The sequence below is a fragment of the Mustelus asterias genome, chromosome 27, assembly GCF_964213995.1.
Source record: "Mustelus asterias chromosome 27, sMusAst1.hap1.1, whole genome shotgun sequence".
Classification (NCBI taxonomy): Eukaryota; Metazoa; Chordata; class Chondrichthyes; order Carcharhiniformes; family Triakidae; genus Mustelus; species Mustelus asterias.
In genome coordinates this window covers 34,195,674-34,211,408 of record NC_135827.1, presented here as the reverse complement: position 1 = coordinate 34,211,408, position 15,735 = coordinate 34,195,674, and the positions used below count along the sequence as shown (strand labels likewise).

Genomic DNA, 15,735 nt, shown 5'->3' with positions numbered 1-15,735 from the left:
GCTACGTTAAGCAAAAGCATCTTATATCCCCCACAGCCTAAGTCTATAACAACATGGCATACTTTGGGATGGTTCAAACAGAAATGCAAATTAATTACCTTTTACCTTTAAACTCAAAGTCAGACCCATATGAATAATTTATTTCTCTAATAGATATAGCTGCCTACATCATTGCTTTTAGTTTCTTTATCTGGGAACTACATGAACAGTTCAAATGTTTTATTGAGACAAGGGCAGACCTCCTAGCTCCATTACAAACAATCATTCATTGTTCAAGATTTTTTCACTATCAACTCTGACCTTGTAAGATAAACACAGGTTAACTTTTCACTGTAATGGACTTGGGTTTGTTTGATTTGTATCTCCACATACTAGTTTCTTAACCAAGCGTTTCCACTTATCTTGCATTTAACCCTTTAATTCCTAAAACTAAGTAATATTCTAAAGCATGTGAATTACAGACTAGATTAGGAACTACAAGATTAAGTAATACCCTCACAGTAAAGGAGCCCCTAGGTAGCAGTGATCATAACGTGATTGCACTCAATTTGAGGGAGAGAAGAGTGGGTGCAAGACTGGAGCTTTAAAATGAAATAAAGGTAATTATGAGGATATGAAGGCAGAGCTGGATAAAGTGAACTGTGAAAATAAGTTAAGAATAGGTCAGTAGAGATGCAGTGGCAGACATTTAAGGCAGTATTTCATAATAGCCAGGAAAGATGAGAAAAAAAGACTGGGGGAAGGACGCACCAGTTGTGCCAAGTTAAAGATGGTATCAAATTGAAAGAACAAGTGTACACTTCCATAAAGATTAGTGGCAAATCAGAAGATTGGACAGAATATTTTAAAAAAACAAAATAATTAAAAGAATAAGGAAGAGGTAGAAATTAGGCTACAAGAGAAAGTTGGCTAGAAATATAAAAACAGCTACTAAGAGGTTCGAGAGGAATTAAAAGAGGAAAAGAATAAGTAAAGTGAGAGTTGTCCTCTGGAGAGTGAGTTGGCGGAATTAATTGAAGGTAAGGAAATGGCAGATGAATTGAACAGATATTTTGTATCTGTCTTCATTGTAGATGACACACATAAGATCCCAGAAATAATTGTGAATCAAGAATTGAAAGGAATGTAGAACTTAAAAGAATTACAATCACCAGGAAAAGGGTACTGAGAAAATTTTCAGAACTAAAAGCTGACAAGTGCCCAGGCTCTGATGGACTTCATCCTAGGGTCTTAAAGGAAGTTTGTGCTGAGATAGTACATGTATTGGTTCTAATTTTGCAAAATTACCTGGATTCTAGAAAGGTCCTTTCGGATGGGAAAATAGCACCTATTGAAGAAAGGAGGGACACAGAAAGCAAGACGAGTTAGTTTAACATCTGTTGTAGGGAAAATGCTAGAATCTGTTATCAAGGACGTTATAGCTGGGCACTTAGAAAATCTTAAGGCAGAGTCAACATGATGTTGTGAGAGGGAAATCATGTTTAACTAATTTATTAGAGTTCTTTGAGGAAGTGAAGTGACTCGCAATGTAGATAATGGGAAACTTGTTGGCGTACTTAGATTTCCAAAAAGGCATTTGATAAGTTGCCACGTCAAAAGTTACTACACAAAATAAGAGCTCGTGGTGTAGACTGAGACATGTTAGCAGGGACAGAGGATTGATGACAGGAAACCGTGAGTAGGCATAAATGGGTCGTTTTCAGGTTGGCAACATGTAACAAGAGGATTGCCTTAGGGATCAGCACCTCAGCTGTTTACAGTCTATAATCAATGATTGGGATGAAGAGACCAAATGTATACTTGCTAAATTCATCCATTATAAACTTAAATTGTGTAACACTAGTATCAGCTACACCACATTCTGTCATTTCACTTGGAGCGTAAAAATTTATTTTTTAAAAAACGATTTTGCTCGTTCTCTGGGTTTGGGTGTCGCTAGCATTTATTGACCATCCTGAAAAGATGGTGGTCGGCTTTATTTGTAGTAAGCTCTCCAATTCCTGTGGTTACTGTAGAGATTTCCCCATTGCTTTGAAAAGGAATTAGTTTAATTCTCCGAATCATACGCTTAGAGATTGACCTTTTGGCATTTGAGTTGAATGAGTGGCATTGACCGCCCATTCTGTATGACCTGTCCAATATTCCGTTCCATTGACTTGAACAAAAGTAAATGTTAGGTGATGTGTATAACATGTGGCCAATGCAATCTCACCCATTTTAGGCTAGGCTAACACCAAAGATCAATTTCTCCTCCATAAACCTTTATGTTGTTGCCTTTACTGACTGTGTTTTTAAAAAAAAATCGCTTGCAGTTTATAATGATTTTTCCATGTGGTTGAAAAACGTTGTCATGGAGCTGGCATTTTTCATAGCTGTGCATGTTAGTTGTTTCTCTGCTGAGTCTTTCCAGAACCTTATTTTAAGAGGACTACAATTGAAATGGAGACAGATGTTGGAAGGATAAGGGAAAGGATGGTGATCTGACAAGTAAAAGTGCCAATTCAGGAAGAGAGGGAGAAGATGCAATAGAGATTGGGATGTTGACCAACAGAGATAATGGAAAAATTAGAAAAATTGGCGTTTTTAAACAGAAAACAGGGACCTTTTAATTTTGATTTATTATTGTCACATGTATTAGCATATAGTGAAAAGTATTGTTTTTTGCACACTATACAAAGCATACCGTTCATAGAGAAGGAAACGAGAGAGTGCAGAATGTAGTGTGACAGTCATAGCTAGGGTGTAGAGAAAGATCAACTTAATGCAAGGTAGGTCCATTCAAAAGTCTGATGGCAGCAGGGAAGAAGCTGTTCTTGAGTCGGTTGGTCCGTGACCTCAGACTTTTGTATCTTTTTCCCGACGGAAGAAGGTGTGGAAGAGAGAATGTCCGGGGGGACCTCAGAGATAGATGTCGAAAATTGAATGTGTCTAGAGAAAACATAATGTAATCTTGCTTTGGAGACTTGCACTGTGTGATGTGGACAGGGTGACTAGGAAAACAGGGCCCGATTTAGTTGTTCTTTGTGACTAGCCCACTAATACTGGCTTGGGTTCACAGAAATAAGCTCATGTTAGGTGATGTGTATAACATGTGGCCAATGCAATCCCACCCATTCCAGAGAACAGTGGAATTAATCTTGTGTTATTCCAGTAAACAGCTGATGAACAGACTGGTTGCCATTCTGTGCTTGTACTTGTATAGCTGTTGGCAGCCATAAGCATTATACCGAGCAGGAGGCAGTACCCTTTGGAGAGAATGGGTGAGAAAAGAAATATTTAGCTTGAAGAGAAATGATCAATAGGTTTCTCATCGAGGATTCCCAAACCTTACAATAATAGGGATTTCATCCTGCTGTCATTTCTAATATTGATAAAATTGTATATAATTGCCTTTACATAATCTCAGCTGACACTCTAGTGCAGTGCTGAGGGAGTGCTGCAGTGTTATGTGTACCATCTTTGGGGTGAGACATCAAACCAACACTTTGTCTATCCCCTCAGGTGGATCTAAAGGATCTCATCAACAGTATTTCCAGTAGAGGAGTGGAGCTCTCCCTGGCCAATATTTATTCCTCAATCAACGTCACTAAAACAAATGATCTATTCATCATCGTATTGCTGTTTGTGGACCTTTGCTGTGTGCAAATTTGTTGTTGCATTCCCTACATCACAACTATGGCCGGAACTCCCCGGCCGTTCACACCCCGCCGCTGCTGCGAGAGAGGACTGAGAATTTGGCTCTCAGCCAAATCTCCGTTCCCTGCAATGGGACGGGAGAATCCCGCTGGCGTGAACGGCTGGAGAATCCCGCCCATGGTCTTTTCCTTGCATTAAACAAAAATCATTTCATTCTTTATGAAGTACCTTGGGACGCCTTCATGTTGTGAAAGATGCTATATGAATGCAAATCTTTCTTTTTGCCACTGAAGAAAATAGTTTCCAATGATCTTTAAACTTGAACATGTCAATCGGAGTTTCTGTGCTCAAGGCAGTTAATCTCGCAGTGTTTCCTAGGATACAAAGCATCCTCATTGTCTTTGATGCAGTGTGTTCCAACCTGTTCTGTGCATGGCTTCCAAAACCAATATTATAGATAGGAGTCTGATGCATTCCAATTCAAACTGAAATTGTATTCTTTTAATTGTTTTCAACTAATTAATTTGTCACGAATTCCAGCCAAGTAACTGCAATTAACAACTGACAACACCATTAGTCTTCATTATATTTGTTTTGCAAGCTTTTGATGTACAGTAACGCTGAGCCTCAAATAAGATTTTTAGAAATCAATTGCATTCAGATTTAATTAGTCTACAGTTACCATTCCTGTCAGTTAATTAGTCCAGTGCTTTAAAAAAAATGCAGCTTAAAGGAGATTAATATTTGTTCTCTGAAGAACTATTCGTTCTTTTGGCCATTCTTGCCAAAAACTGTAGAAAATGTGCAGGATGTTTACCTTCCTGCTCAATGAAATTGTTCTTCAACTTCATGCTTTAATATTCAAAATTGCAAAAATATTTTGGAGAATATATTATTAAGCTAATATATATGTTGTATATAAGCATGCAAATCTGCAGAAGCATGAGAAAAAATGCAGAGGATTTCTTCTCTCAAAGTTGATAACACTATTAACTTCGACTCAAAAGTTGGTGGTTAATTTTGCCGCTGAGTTTAAAGTCTGACATTTATCTCATTACGCTGCACAAATGGGGTCTAAAATTTTGAGCCGTTTCTTCATTTTGTACTTTTTCGAATCGCTTATACAACAATGATCAAAGACCGAGAAGTAAACTACTGGATGAGATATGCAGCATTTTTGTATAAGTTCACTATATTCTGGATGTGTGCGTGCTATTATTTTCTCTCTTGCCTTTTCTAACAATTTCCATGGAAGTTGGTGGCACAGTCAGGTGATTGAGGGGAGGGCGGTCAGTGGAGGTGTGCTGTGTCAGGTCAGCCATCAGCTGCTTAAGTACAAGGCTCATCAGTTTAGCAAATCTGGAGCAATGTACTGTAGCTTGTCCTGGGTAAGTCGCTTTTCTTTTTTCTATCGCAGTGCACCCAGCATTACTACTAACCCCTCGAGATAGCTAAAATGTGGTTTGAGAATAAGGACAAATATTATATTATTTGTAAAATATCCAAGATACTAAGCAATGCCCGAGCCAATATTTATGAAACTGACCTCATTGGATGCTTTGTTCCCAATTTATAAATAATTTAAAGAGTTCATTGTTTATTTCACTTTTTGAATTCCATCTAAGAGATGTCTCAGGTGGGTACCTATAAACATTGGCAGAATGCACGCAAAGGCAATCCTGGCAATCGATAGAAGTGGATTCAGGGATGCATTAGAAAATTGAATTCACGATAAGCCAAAAGACTATAACACACGTCTAGAGTGAAAATCCAGTGCCATTCACTATCCATATACATGACTCATTCGTGCCATAGAGTCATTACAGCACAGAAGGAAGCCCTTTGGCATGTGGAATCCATGTCCGCTTTCTGCAGCAATCTAGTCAATCCCGTTCCCCAGCTCCAACCCATAGCCCTGGGAGTTTATGTTCCTCAAGTTCCTGTCTAATTTCCTTTTGAAATTATTCATTGTCTTCACTCCCACCACCCTCGTAGAAGCAAATTCCAAGTTGTTACTTCTTACTGTGTAAAAACTTCACCCAGCCCTTATCTCTTGCTCAAAACCTGAAATCTGTCTCCCACTATTCCTGGTACCATCAACTAATCGCAACAGCTTTTCTTTATCTACCTTTGGGTGGCATGGTGGCACAGTGGTTAGCACTGCTGCCTTGCAGCTCAAGGAACCCGGGTTTGCTTCCGGACTTGGTGTCTGAGTAGAGTTTGCACGTTTTCCCCCATGTCTGAGTGTGTTTCCTCCCACTGTCCAAAGATGTGCAGATTAGGTGGATTGGCCGTGCTAAATTGCCCCTTCTTAGTGTCTGTGACATTAGTGTACCATTGAGGAAATTCTGCAAAGATCATGCTCTCTGTAGCTCACAGCCGTAGCTGATGCCATTGTGGCACTGGGTTGTCTCTAGGAGTCCTTTTATTGCTACTTAAGTGGGTGTTTTATTTGTTTTTGCTATGGGCCTCAGGTACTTTCTGGGAATTAGTTTTATAACTTTGCATTGTTCGGAGGAAAACTGGTTTGCAGGTCAGGTGACAGGAGCCCTTTTATTTTCAGTTCTGAGCTGCAGGTTTTGGGTTTTAGAAGGAACAGCAAGCTGAAAGGAAGCCTTTCTCTCTCCCTGTTTTATTTGGAAGTTCTGCTGGTTATCTGAAAGCAAGGTCTTGCCTTCCTGAAAGGGAGAATCTGCTGTTGGTGGCTTGCCCAGAATCCCTGGTATTCTGGGAAGCTATTCTGACTTCAAACTGTTCTGAGTCAATCGAGAGTACTGCAGAATTCATCCAAAGGACTCAGTTCCAGTATCACATGAGCATTAGTCTTTGCTGTGTGAAACCTGTGAAAAGGGGTTGTTTATGGGATTGGTTTTGATTGGAACATCTTAGATATATTTGTTGAGGGCTGTACATTATTGTGGTTGTTTTGCTTTTGTTTGTAAGTGATGAAATGAAACATATCATGCTTAGCCTAGCTAAATTCAAGATGCAAAACCTATGATCCAGGCAGGCTCCATAAAAAACTTTGGAATTTCTAACGTGTACCGTAGCATGTCCAAAGATGCGTCGGTAGGATGGAATAGCCATCGTGAATGTGTGGTGTTATAGAGATAGGGCAGGAGAGAGGGTCTGGTTAAAATTCTGTCAGTGAGTTGGTGCAGACCCAATGGGCCGAATGGTCTCTTCTGCGCTGTAGGGATTCTGTGATTCTAAACTTGACATAATCTTATACATCTCTATCAGATCTCCACTCCACTTCCTTTGTTTCAAGGAGAATAGCCCCAGTTTCTTCAATCGATCCTTATAGCGTAAATCCCTGATCCTGGACCATTCTGGTAAATCTCTTCTGCATCTTTTCCAGAGCCTTCACACCCTTCTTAAAATGTGGCGGCTGGAACTGTTTGCATTACCTTATTTATGACCTAACTATGAGTTTCATAAAGGTTCAGCATAAATTTCATGCTTTTGTACTGAATACCTTTATTTATAAAGCCCAATATCCCATATGCTTTGCTAACTACTCATTCAAAATATCCTGCCACATTGAAAGATCGATGAACCCTCAGGCCCCTCTGTCCCTGAAGGCTTCTTAAGAACTGTGCCGTGAAGTCTGTTTTGTCTCTCCATATCCCTTCTGCCAAAATGCATCACTTCACATTTCTCTGTATTAAATTCAATCTGCCACTTGTCTGCCCATTCTGCCCGCATATCTATGTCCTTTTGCAGTTGATTGGTATCTACCTTTTCTGAGCTTTTTTATCTGTGAACATTAAGTGCCCAGCAGTTACCATTTTTAGTCACGTTTCCATCATTGCCATTACATATTATTCCCACACTGCTATTTGTGTTTATAGATCAGTACCCTTATTCACCACACTTTGTGTGTTTGCAAACATGTATTTCAAACCTTGTTGTGGATTTTTTTCTTTAACTTTAAGCGTATGCTTTATTCCACATTTACTGATGAAATTAGATATTGCTTTCCTCTAATTCTAAAGAAAAATGCGACTGGAACATTTCCCATGGTGTCCACATGCTGACATTGGGATGCACTCCCAATAGGTAGTGATGGTGACATTTCAGAAACAGGTTTTATTTGAGAATTAAGTATCCATTTATATTTTAAAAATAAAGCCCAGCCCTGTTGAGCAAAAGATTAATTCTAACATTACTCTAATAATAGCTACAGAGCATGTGCACAAGAAGCTATGTAATAATGAAATCACTCAAAAGAGAATGAGGAGAAACTCAGAGAGGAGCAGTGGCTAGGGGCGGTCCTAGTGTTATATATCCTGGAAATAGTTGAGTATTTTTGAAAAAAAAAAATCTTTACCTCCAGCCAGATCTCTGCTCAGAGTAAAGCACCCAACACCGGATGGTGAAAGCATTGATTAAATCAAACGAGGGTTGAACAAATCGTCCCCCAACCCGGATGCAAAGTTGGCATGGAGCCAACTCACTCCACGCCAACCTGCTGTACATCCAGAACGTGCTGTGGGCAGGCTACACTGGGGCAGTTTTGAACTTCAGCTCCTTACTGGCAGGAAGTCCTGCCCTTGGGAGCTGTTGACCTCTCAGATTGGCCATCGGTTCCAGCAACACCAAGGGCACTGAGACAGGAACTATAAGGCCCATGGATTGCAAGGCCAGATAAGTCCAGGGTCCTGCACAAAGAGAGGGTTTAGGCAAGTTAGGGGTTGTGGGAAGGGGTGTATTTGATGGAGCAGACGATTAGGAAGAAAGTGATGGGGAGGTTGGGTGTGGAAGGGGGACAATGGTACTGTCTTAGGGTAGCTGTTCCATAAGCAACAAAGGGCTTCCCCTCCTCCCCCCGAAGATAGCAGTCCCTTCCTTCCCACTCTTTGTTGCCTTCTTACTCCCACTCCAACCCTTTTACAGCACACGTAACACATTATCAGGGTTAATTGTCTTCTTAACTAGTGAAATTGACCCTTGATTACTTATTTAAATATGGCAGGCTGGCTGCAGTATTTGTGCCTCCCCACCCCCTGCCCCCTCAAAAAAAACAAGCCCGATGGAGGCGTGCAAAATGTAGCCCTATATGCCATTCAGAACCAGAAATGCCCCTAAACAGGAAAGCCTGTATAGGTTTGAACCTAATCCTGAAAACGGAAGAAGTTAATGACCAAGAACAAAACAAAAATCTTGGAAGAGAATTTCCAAAATCCTTCAGAAGCTTGAGAAAGTTGAAAACTGTGTACCTCATCATATTAAAAACAGATGCAAGACCTATTTGTATGGTTACATCCAGGAAGGTCTCACACACACTTCGATAGTGAGATAGAGGTAATGCTTCAACAAAGGGTATTTCCCCCGTTATGAAAACAACCAGGTGGCATTCTGTACCAAAACCAAATGGATCCATCAGAATCTGCATTGACCTAACACAATTGAGCAAGGCAGCAGAACGGGAGGCGCGCTCAATGTCATCTGTAGCTGAGAACCTAGCTAAACTCACAAAGAGTTTATCTTTACTAATCTCGATCAAAACGTAGATTCTGGCAGTTACTGGTGGATCTTGAGTCAAAAGTTCTAACCACCTTTTGAAAGTTACTACTTCAACCCTCTACCTTTTGGCATCACGGTCTGAACAGAGATTTCCTAAAGAACGATGTCCAACCTATTCGAAGGCATACAAGGCATCATCTGCCACATGGATGACGTTTTAATCCATGGTTTAATAAAAGAACAGGGGTGTGCTGCCAGCGAGACCAGAAGATCCTGCTATCGTGAATGACCGGAAAGTTCCGGCCATGGTCTCCAACTGTGTCACTTGTGCCATTCACAGACAGAAGCAGAAAGAACCACTTCTGCTCTCCTCTTTCCCGCCCCGGCCACGTGCACGCCTTGCTATGGACTGATTTGATTTGATTTGATTTATTATTGTCACATATATTATCACACAGTGAAAAGTATTGTTTCTTGCACGCTATACAGACAAAACATACCATTCCTAGAGAAGGAAACCAGAGAGTGCAGAATGTAGTGTTACAGTCATAGCTAGGATGTAGAGAAAGATCAACTTAGTGCAAAGTAAGTCCATTCAAAAGTCTGACGGCAGCTGGGAAGAAGCTGTTCTCGAGTCGGTTGGTATGTGATCTCAGACTTTTGTATCTTTTTCCCAAAGGAAGAAGATGGAAGAGAGAATGTCGGGTGCGTGGGGTCCTTAATTATGCTGGCTGCTTAGCCGAGGCAATGGGAAGTGTAGACAGAGTCAATGGATGGGAGGCTGGTTCGTGTGATGGATTGGGCTACATTCATGACCTTTTGTAGATCCTTGCGGTCATAGGCAGCGCAGGAGCCATACCAAGCTGTGATACAACCAGAAAGCATGCTTTCTATGGTGCACCAAAGTTGGTGAGAGTCGTAGCTGACTTGCCAAATTTCCTTAGTCTTCTGAGAAAGTAGAGGCGTTGGTGAGCTTTCTCGAAGAGCTTTCTTCGGCATGGGGGGACCAGGGCAGGTGTTGGTGATCTGGACACCTAAAAACCTGAAGCTCTCAACCCTTTCTACTTCGTCCCCATTGATGTAGACAGGGGCATGTTCTTTTTTACACTTCTTGAAGTCGATGACAATCTCCTTCGTTTTGTTGACATTGAGGGAGAGATTACTGTTGCTGCACCAGTTCACCAGATTCTCCATCTCATTCCTGTGCTCTGAATATGAATTCAAAAGGAAAGTATTTCTCATCATTGTGGATTATTATTCCCACTGGATTGAGGTGCAAAAGCTGATTGGGCTCACTCCGAAGCCGTTATTGCCCCTCTGAAGAGGATGTTTTCCACACACGGCATTCTAGACATTGTCGTCTCTGACACAGGGCCGCAACTGAGTGTTTCCAATCCATTGCGCATCATGTAAATTCGTCCATATCTCAAGCTAGCCAAGGTTCCTTCAGGCCAGTGAGAGGCTGAGAGAAGGGTACGTACCATTAAAGGCATCCTCATTAAAAAAAAACAAAAGATTTTCAGTTAGAACCATAGAACCATAGAAAACTACAGCTCAGAAACAGGCCTTTTGGCCCTTCTTGTCTGTGCCGAACCATTTTTTGCCTCGTCCCACTGACCTGCACTTGGACCATATCCCTCCACACCCCTCTCATCCATGAACCCGTCCAAGTTTTTCTTAAATGTTAAAAGTGACCCCGCATTTACCACTTTATCCGGCAGCTCATTCCACACTCCCACCACTCTCTGTGTGAAGAAGCCCCCCCTAATATTCCCTTTAAACTTTTCTCCTTTCACCCTTAACCCATGCCCTCTGGGTTTTTTCTCCCCTAGCCTCAGCGGAAAAAGCCTGCTTGCATTCACTCTATCTATACCCATCAAAATCTTATACACCTCTATCAAATCTCCCCTCAATCTTCTACGCTCCAGGGAATAAAGTCCCAACCTATTCAATCTCTCTCTGTAACTCAGCTTCTCAAGTCCCAGCAACATCCTTGTGAACCTTCTCTGCACTCTTTCAACCTTATTTACATCCTTCCTGTAACTAGGTGACCAAAACTGTACACAATACTCCAAATTCGGCCTCACCAATGCCTTATATAACCTTAGTAAGAAGTCTCACAACACCAGGTTAAAGTCCAACAGGTTTATTTGGTAGCAAATACCAAATACCATACCAAAAGCTTATGGTATTTGCTACCAAATAAACGTGTTGGACTTTAACCTGGTGTTGTGAGACTTCTTACTGTGCTTACCCCAGTCCAACGCCGGCATCTCCACATCATTATATAACCTTACCATAACACTCCAACTTTTATACTCGATACTCCGATTTATAAAGGCCAATGTACCAAAGGCACTCTTTATGACCCTATCCACCTGTGACGCCACTTTTAGGGAATTCTGTACCTGTATTCCCAGATCCCTCTGTTCAACTGCACTCTTCAGAGTCCTACCATTTACCGAGTACGTTCTACTTTGGATGGTCCTTCCAATGTGCAATATCTCACACTTGTCTACGTTAAATTCCATTTGCCATTTTTCAGCCCATTTTTCTAGTTGGTCCAAATCCCACTGCAAGCTTTGAAAACCTTCCTCACTGTCCACTACACCTCCAATCTTTGTATCATCAGCAAACTTGCTGATCCAATTTACCACATTATCATCCAGATCATTGATATAGATGACAAACAACAATGGACCCAACACCAATCCCTGCGGCACACCACTAGTCACAGGCCTCCACTCAGAGAAGCAATCCTCCACAACCACTCTCTGGCTTCTTCCATTGAGCCAGTGTCTAATCCAATTTACTACCTCCCCATGTATACCTAGCGACTGAACCTTCCTAACTAAGCTCCCATGAGGGATCTTGTCAAAGGCCTTGCTGAAATCCCTGCTTAGGTTACACGCTACACCATTGCAAAGTAGCTTTGCCAGATGAGAGTTTTTGATGAACAGCAGGCTTAGAAGCCAACTTCCGTCCCTCATTCATTAACCCTAGGTGTCACAGTAAAGGACCACAACCATGCCTGACAGAATAAAGTTATAGAGCATGTTAAGCCAACATTTTCAGCCGACGACGCGTGGCACATGACCTGCCCACACGCAAAAAGGGAGAGATTATGTAGATTAGGTACCAGCAGCGAGAAGGTACCATAATGGAGAAGTTGCTTCAACCAAGATGGTGTCCTGTCCAGAAAGAAATTGGTATCGCCTGAAGAAGTAGGAGTGTCTTTATTTTGATAAGCAAGAAGCCATTAGCCAGATGGGCTGCATTCTCTGATCCTCGAGAGGAAATCCTGACTGCAGAACCAATAAGAAAGAAATGACAATTTTCCGAGAATGAGTTTGGAGAAAACAGATCCTCAACAACCTCAAGAAACACTCTCTACATTTTTGGGGAGATGGTGAAATCACCAGAAAGATTATCTCTAAGAACAGAGACTTTGTGGGGTGATGCAGGAGGATGCTTACGTAGCATGTAGAGTTAAACACTTGGAAGATGTAGAGTAAAGGGTTAACTCTGACACTATAACAATAGCTGTTGAGTACATGCATAAGGAGCTATTTAATAAAGATGTCACTCAGAAGCGAATGAGGAGAAACTGAGAGAGGAGTTTTGGCTCTGTTCTAGGGCTTTGTAACCCTGGAAATTGTTGAGTATATAAATAGAGGTTACTTTGAAAAACGATCGTTGCCTCCAGCCAGATTTCTTACTAAGAGTAAAATCCCCCAACATCTTCCAAGGCGTCCCAGAAATAACAGAAGCTCTTCCTTGATTATAATTAGGAATAAACATATTTTGTGGAATTTTGTATCCCTTGTGAAATGATGATCTCTTATTAATTGGTGAGGGGTGAGTTTCATTCTTGATCAGATAAGTAAGTTTCAGCTGCCCTAATGCAACCGTGTAAACTCAGCTCAATATCCCATAGCCTTCTATTAGCCAGGAAACATCACTGATATCAACAGCTATCGTGTTTCTAATTTAACGTCTCCAGTTAAATGCTGCTACCTGTGAAAAACAATATAAATTATCTAAATGAAAGAACAGCTATTAAATCAAATGTTTGCATCAATATCATGTAGCTAAAATGTTTCAAAATGCTTTTGAATGACAAATTGTGATGTATGTAAATGCAGCAAGCATTTTGCACATCATAAAAGTTTGCTAACAGTAATAATTGATTTTGTTTTGCGAGTATTGGTTGAGGGTGAATCATTGACCAGGGCCCCTCTACAATGGAATGGTCAACATCTAACTGAACCAACCAGAACACAAAGATAGGATCCTGATTTATGTTCACAACCAAAAGAGGCTTTCTCTACCAGTACAATATGTCTGGTGTGTTGGCATTGAAATTTCCTCCTCTTTCCTGCTGAAATTCTGGAATGGGATGTGAAATTACAAACGGAGAAAACGGACAGATATGATAAGCTGAACAGAGGGAGGTGGTCTGTTCGCAGTGTACTCAGAAAGATTTTCCCCCAATTTGGTATGGTAAGCTTCAGGTAAATTCACAGGAGTTTGATGATGCAAATTACATTTGGTGGCATGATAGAGTGGGCTAACTGTGAACAGATAATTTGAACATTGCTTTGGTTCTTTCCATTGAAAAGAACAATAAGATCAGGTGTAAAACAGGCTGATGATTCAATCCCATTAATTTCATGTAGGTTTGGCTCAATTTATTATCCCCAAGATCTAGCATAACATTTGACATTTTGGGGGGAAAAAAGGCAACAATTTAAAAAAAAATAATAATTTTTACTTCATTCAGAGTGGACCAGGCAAACCCAAATCCATTCCTTGCTTGCGCCAAAAGCCAAATTCCAATTGAATCCAATTCATGGTCCCCACAAGAGAGACAAACAAGATCCACGCTGACAAGATAAGACATTTTACCCCATGTTGGGCTCGATCTGACGCTTGATCTTAGCCAAAAGGCTGGGATGTGATAATGTATTAGTCATTTTATCGAGTATAACGATGAGCAAGTATTTTAAATGCTAAGTCCTATCATCTCTTTCCCCTTCCCTTTAGCATGTTCCTAACTTTAATATACTAAGCAATTCATAAGTTTTAATTTACCTCTGATTGTATGATGTTCAAAGTACCTCCAAGTATCAGAACAACAGTAAATGACAGCTGTTTATTATGTACCCTTTGAAATTAATCCTACTTTTTAACTTGCCTCCAGGAATCTGAGCCCAGTCAACAATTTAAGGATCTGCAAACATCTGAGGACTTGGATGAAAGTGATACAAATTTTGTAAGTTATCTAATGTGCAAAGTGTTCAATATAGTAACGGTCGTAATTGGTTGCATTGCTTGTAGTAGGACACGACAGCATGAAGAATTTTTCACAAGCTGAGTTCTGAACCTCAGCCATCTCATTTGCAACTCTCTGCCAAAGAACCCACACCTTCATGAGGGTGTTAGGGAGAATGAGCTTAGAAGAATCATTCCACACTCGAACCTGATTGAATCGACAAACAGTTGATTAAGTTACGCCAGCAGGGAGAAGCCACAAGGTCGGACCATGTGCAACTCCACCGAACAAAGAAAATGATCAAGTCTTGTACAGTTATTCAGTCCATCCCGGCTGGACCCCCAACCAATCATAAAGGTTACAGCTTACATACATTACATATAGATCCAGTAGAGTTAATAACTGGGCTTCATGAGGCTGCATGATCAGCTCATGAATAGATAGATGTCCTCTCTCATGATTCCCAGATCCCCTTATCAACTGTCCTTGGGCCTTTCCTGTACATAGACATAGGCTCCAATGTTTCAACTTTGTCTCTGCCCACTAACTGTTAACAGTTACTCAGAGGTAGCTAATTACCTGTGGGCAGCTAAAGTGGGAGGCCCTGTGGAGCGAGCTGTTTTCTGTGACTGTATTACTGAATGCCCCCAGGAATGTGGTCAAGTCAGCTAGCCCCATGATGCTTCTCGAACTGTTACACTCCATTTTGATTAGTATCATATATTGCTAATATGAAATAGAATATATCTACTGATATGTATAAGAAGAGTTGGAAAAACTTGGTTTGTTCTCACTGGAATGACGGAGGTTGAGGGGCGACCTGATAGAGGTCTACAAGATTGAGGGGCATGGACAGAATGGATAGTCAGAAGCTTTTTCCCAGGGTGGAAGAGTCAATTACTAGGGGCATAGGTTTCAGGTGCAAAGGGGCAAGGTTTAAAGGAGTTTTTTTACACGGAGGGTGGGGGGTGCCTGGAACTCGCTGCCAGGGGAGATAGTGGAAGCAGATACAATAGTGACTTTAAAGGGGCGTCTTGACAAATACATGAATAGGATGGGAATGGAGGGATATGGTCCCTGGAAGGGTAGGGGATTTTAGTTCAGTCGGGCAGCATGGTCAGTGCAGGCTTGGAGGGCCGAAGGGCCTGTTCCTGTGCTGTAATTTTCTTTGTATGTATTACAGGTGCCTTTGCCTTGGGCCCACCTCACCGAAAGGAGGGGTGAAATTTGGAAAGAGAGAGGAGTTTTTTTTTGAAATTTCGAAATTTTCTCAAATATTTACATTCCATTGCCATCCCAGAAATCATGATGCTCGTGCTCACCATGCATTATGCACCAAAACAGCAAGCACTGAG

The 15,735-nt window shown here is 41.1% G+C and overlaps 1 protein-coding gene across 1 annotated transcript in view; it reads left to right on the top strand.

Moving 5' to 3' along the window:
- cep164 (centrosomal protein 164) overlaps nt 1-15,735 on the top strand; it is a 220,549-nt gene that overhangs the window by 107,510 nt on the left and 97,304 nt on the right. Inside the window, exon 12 of the mRNA XM_078198959.1 lies at nt 14,309-14,380. Within this exon, the coding sequence (XP_078055085.1) occupies nt 14,309-14,380 (72 nt within the window). The remainder of the gene's footprint in view (nt 1-14,308; nt 14,381-15,735) is intronic.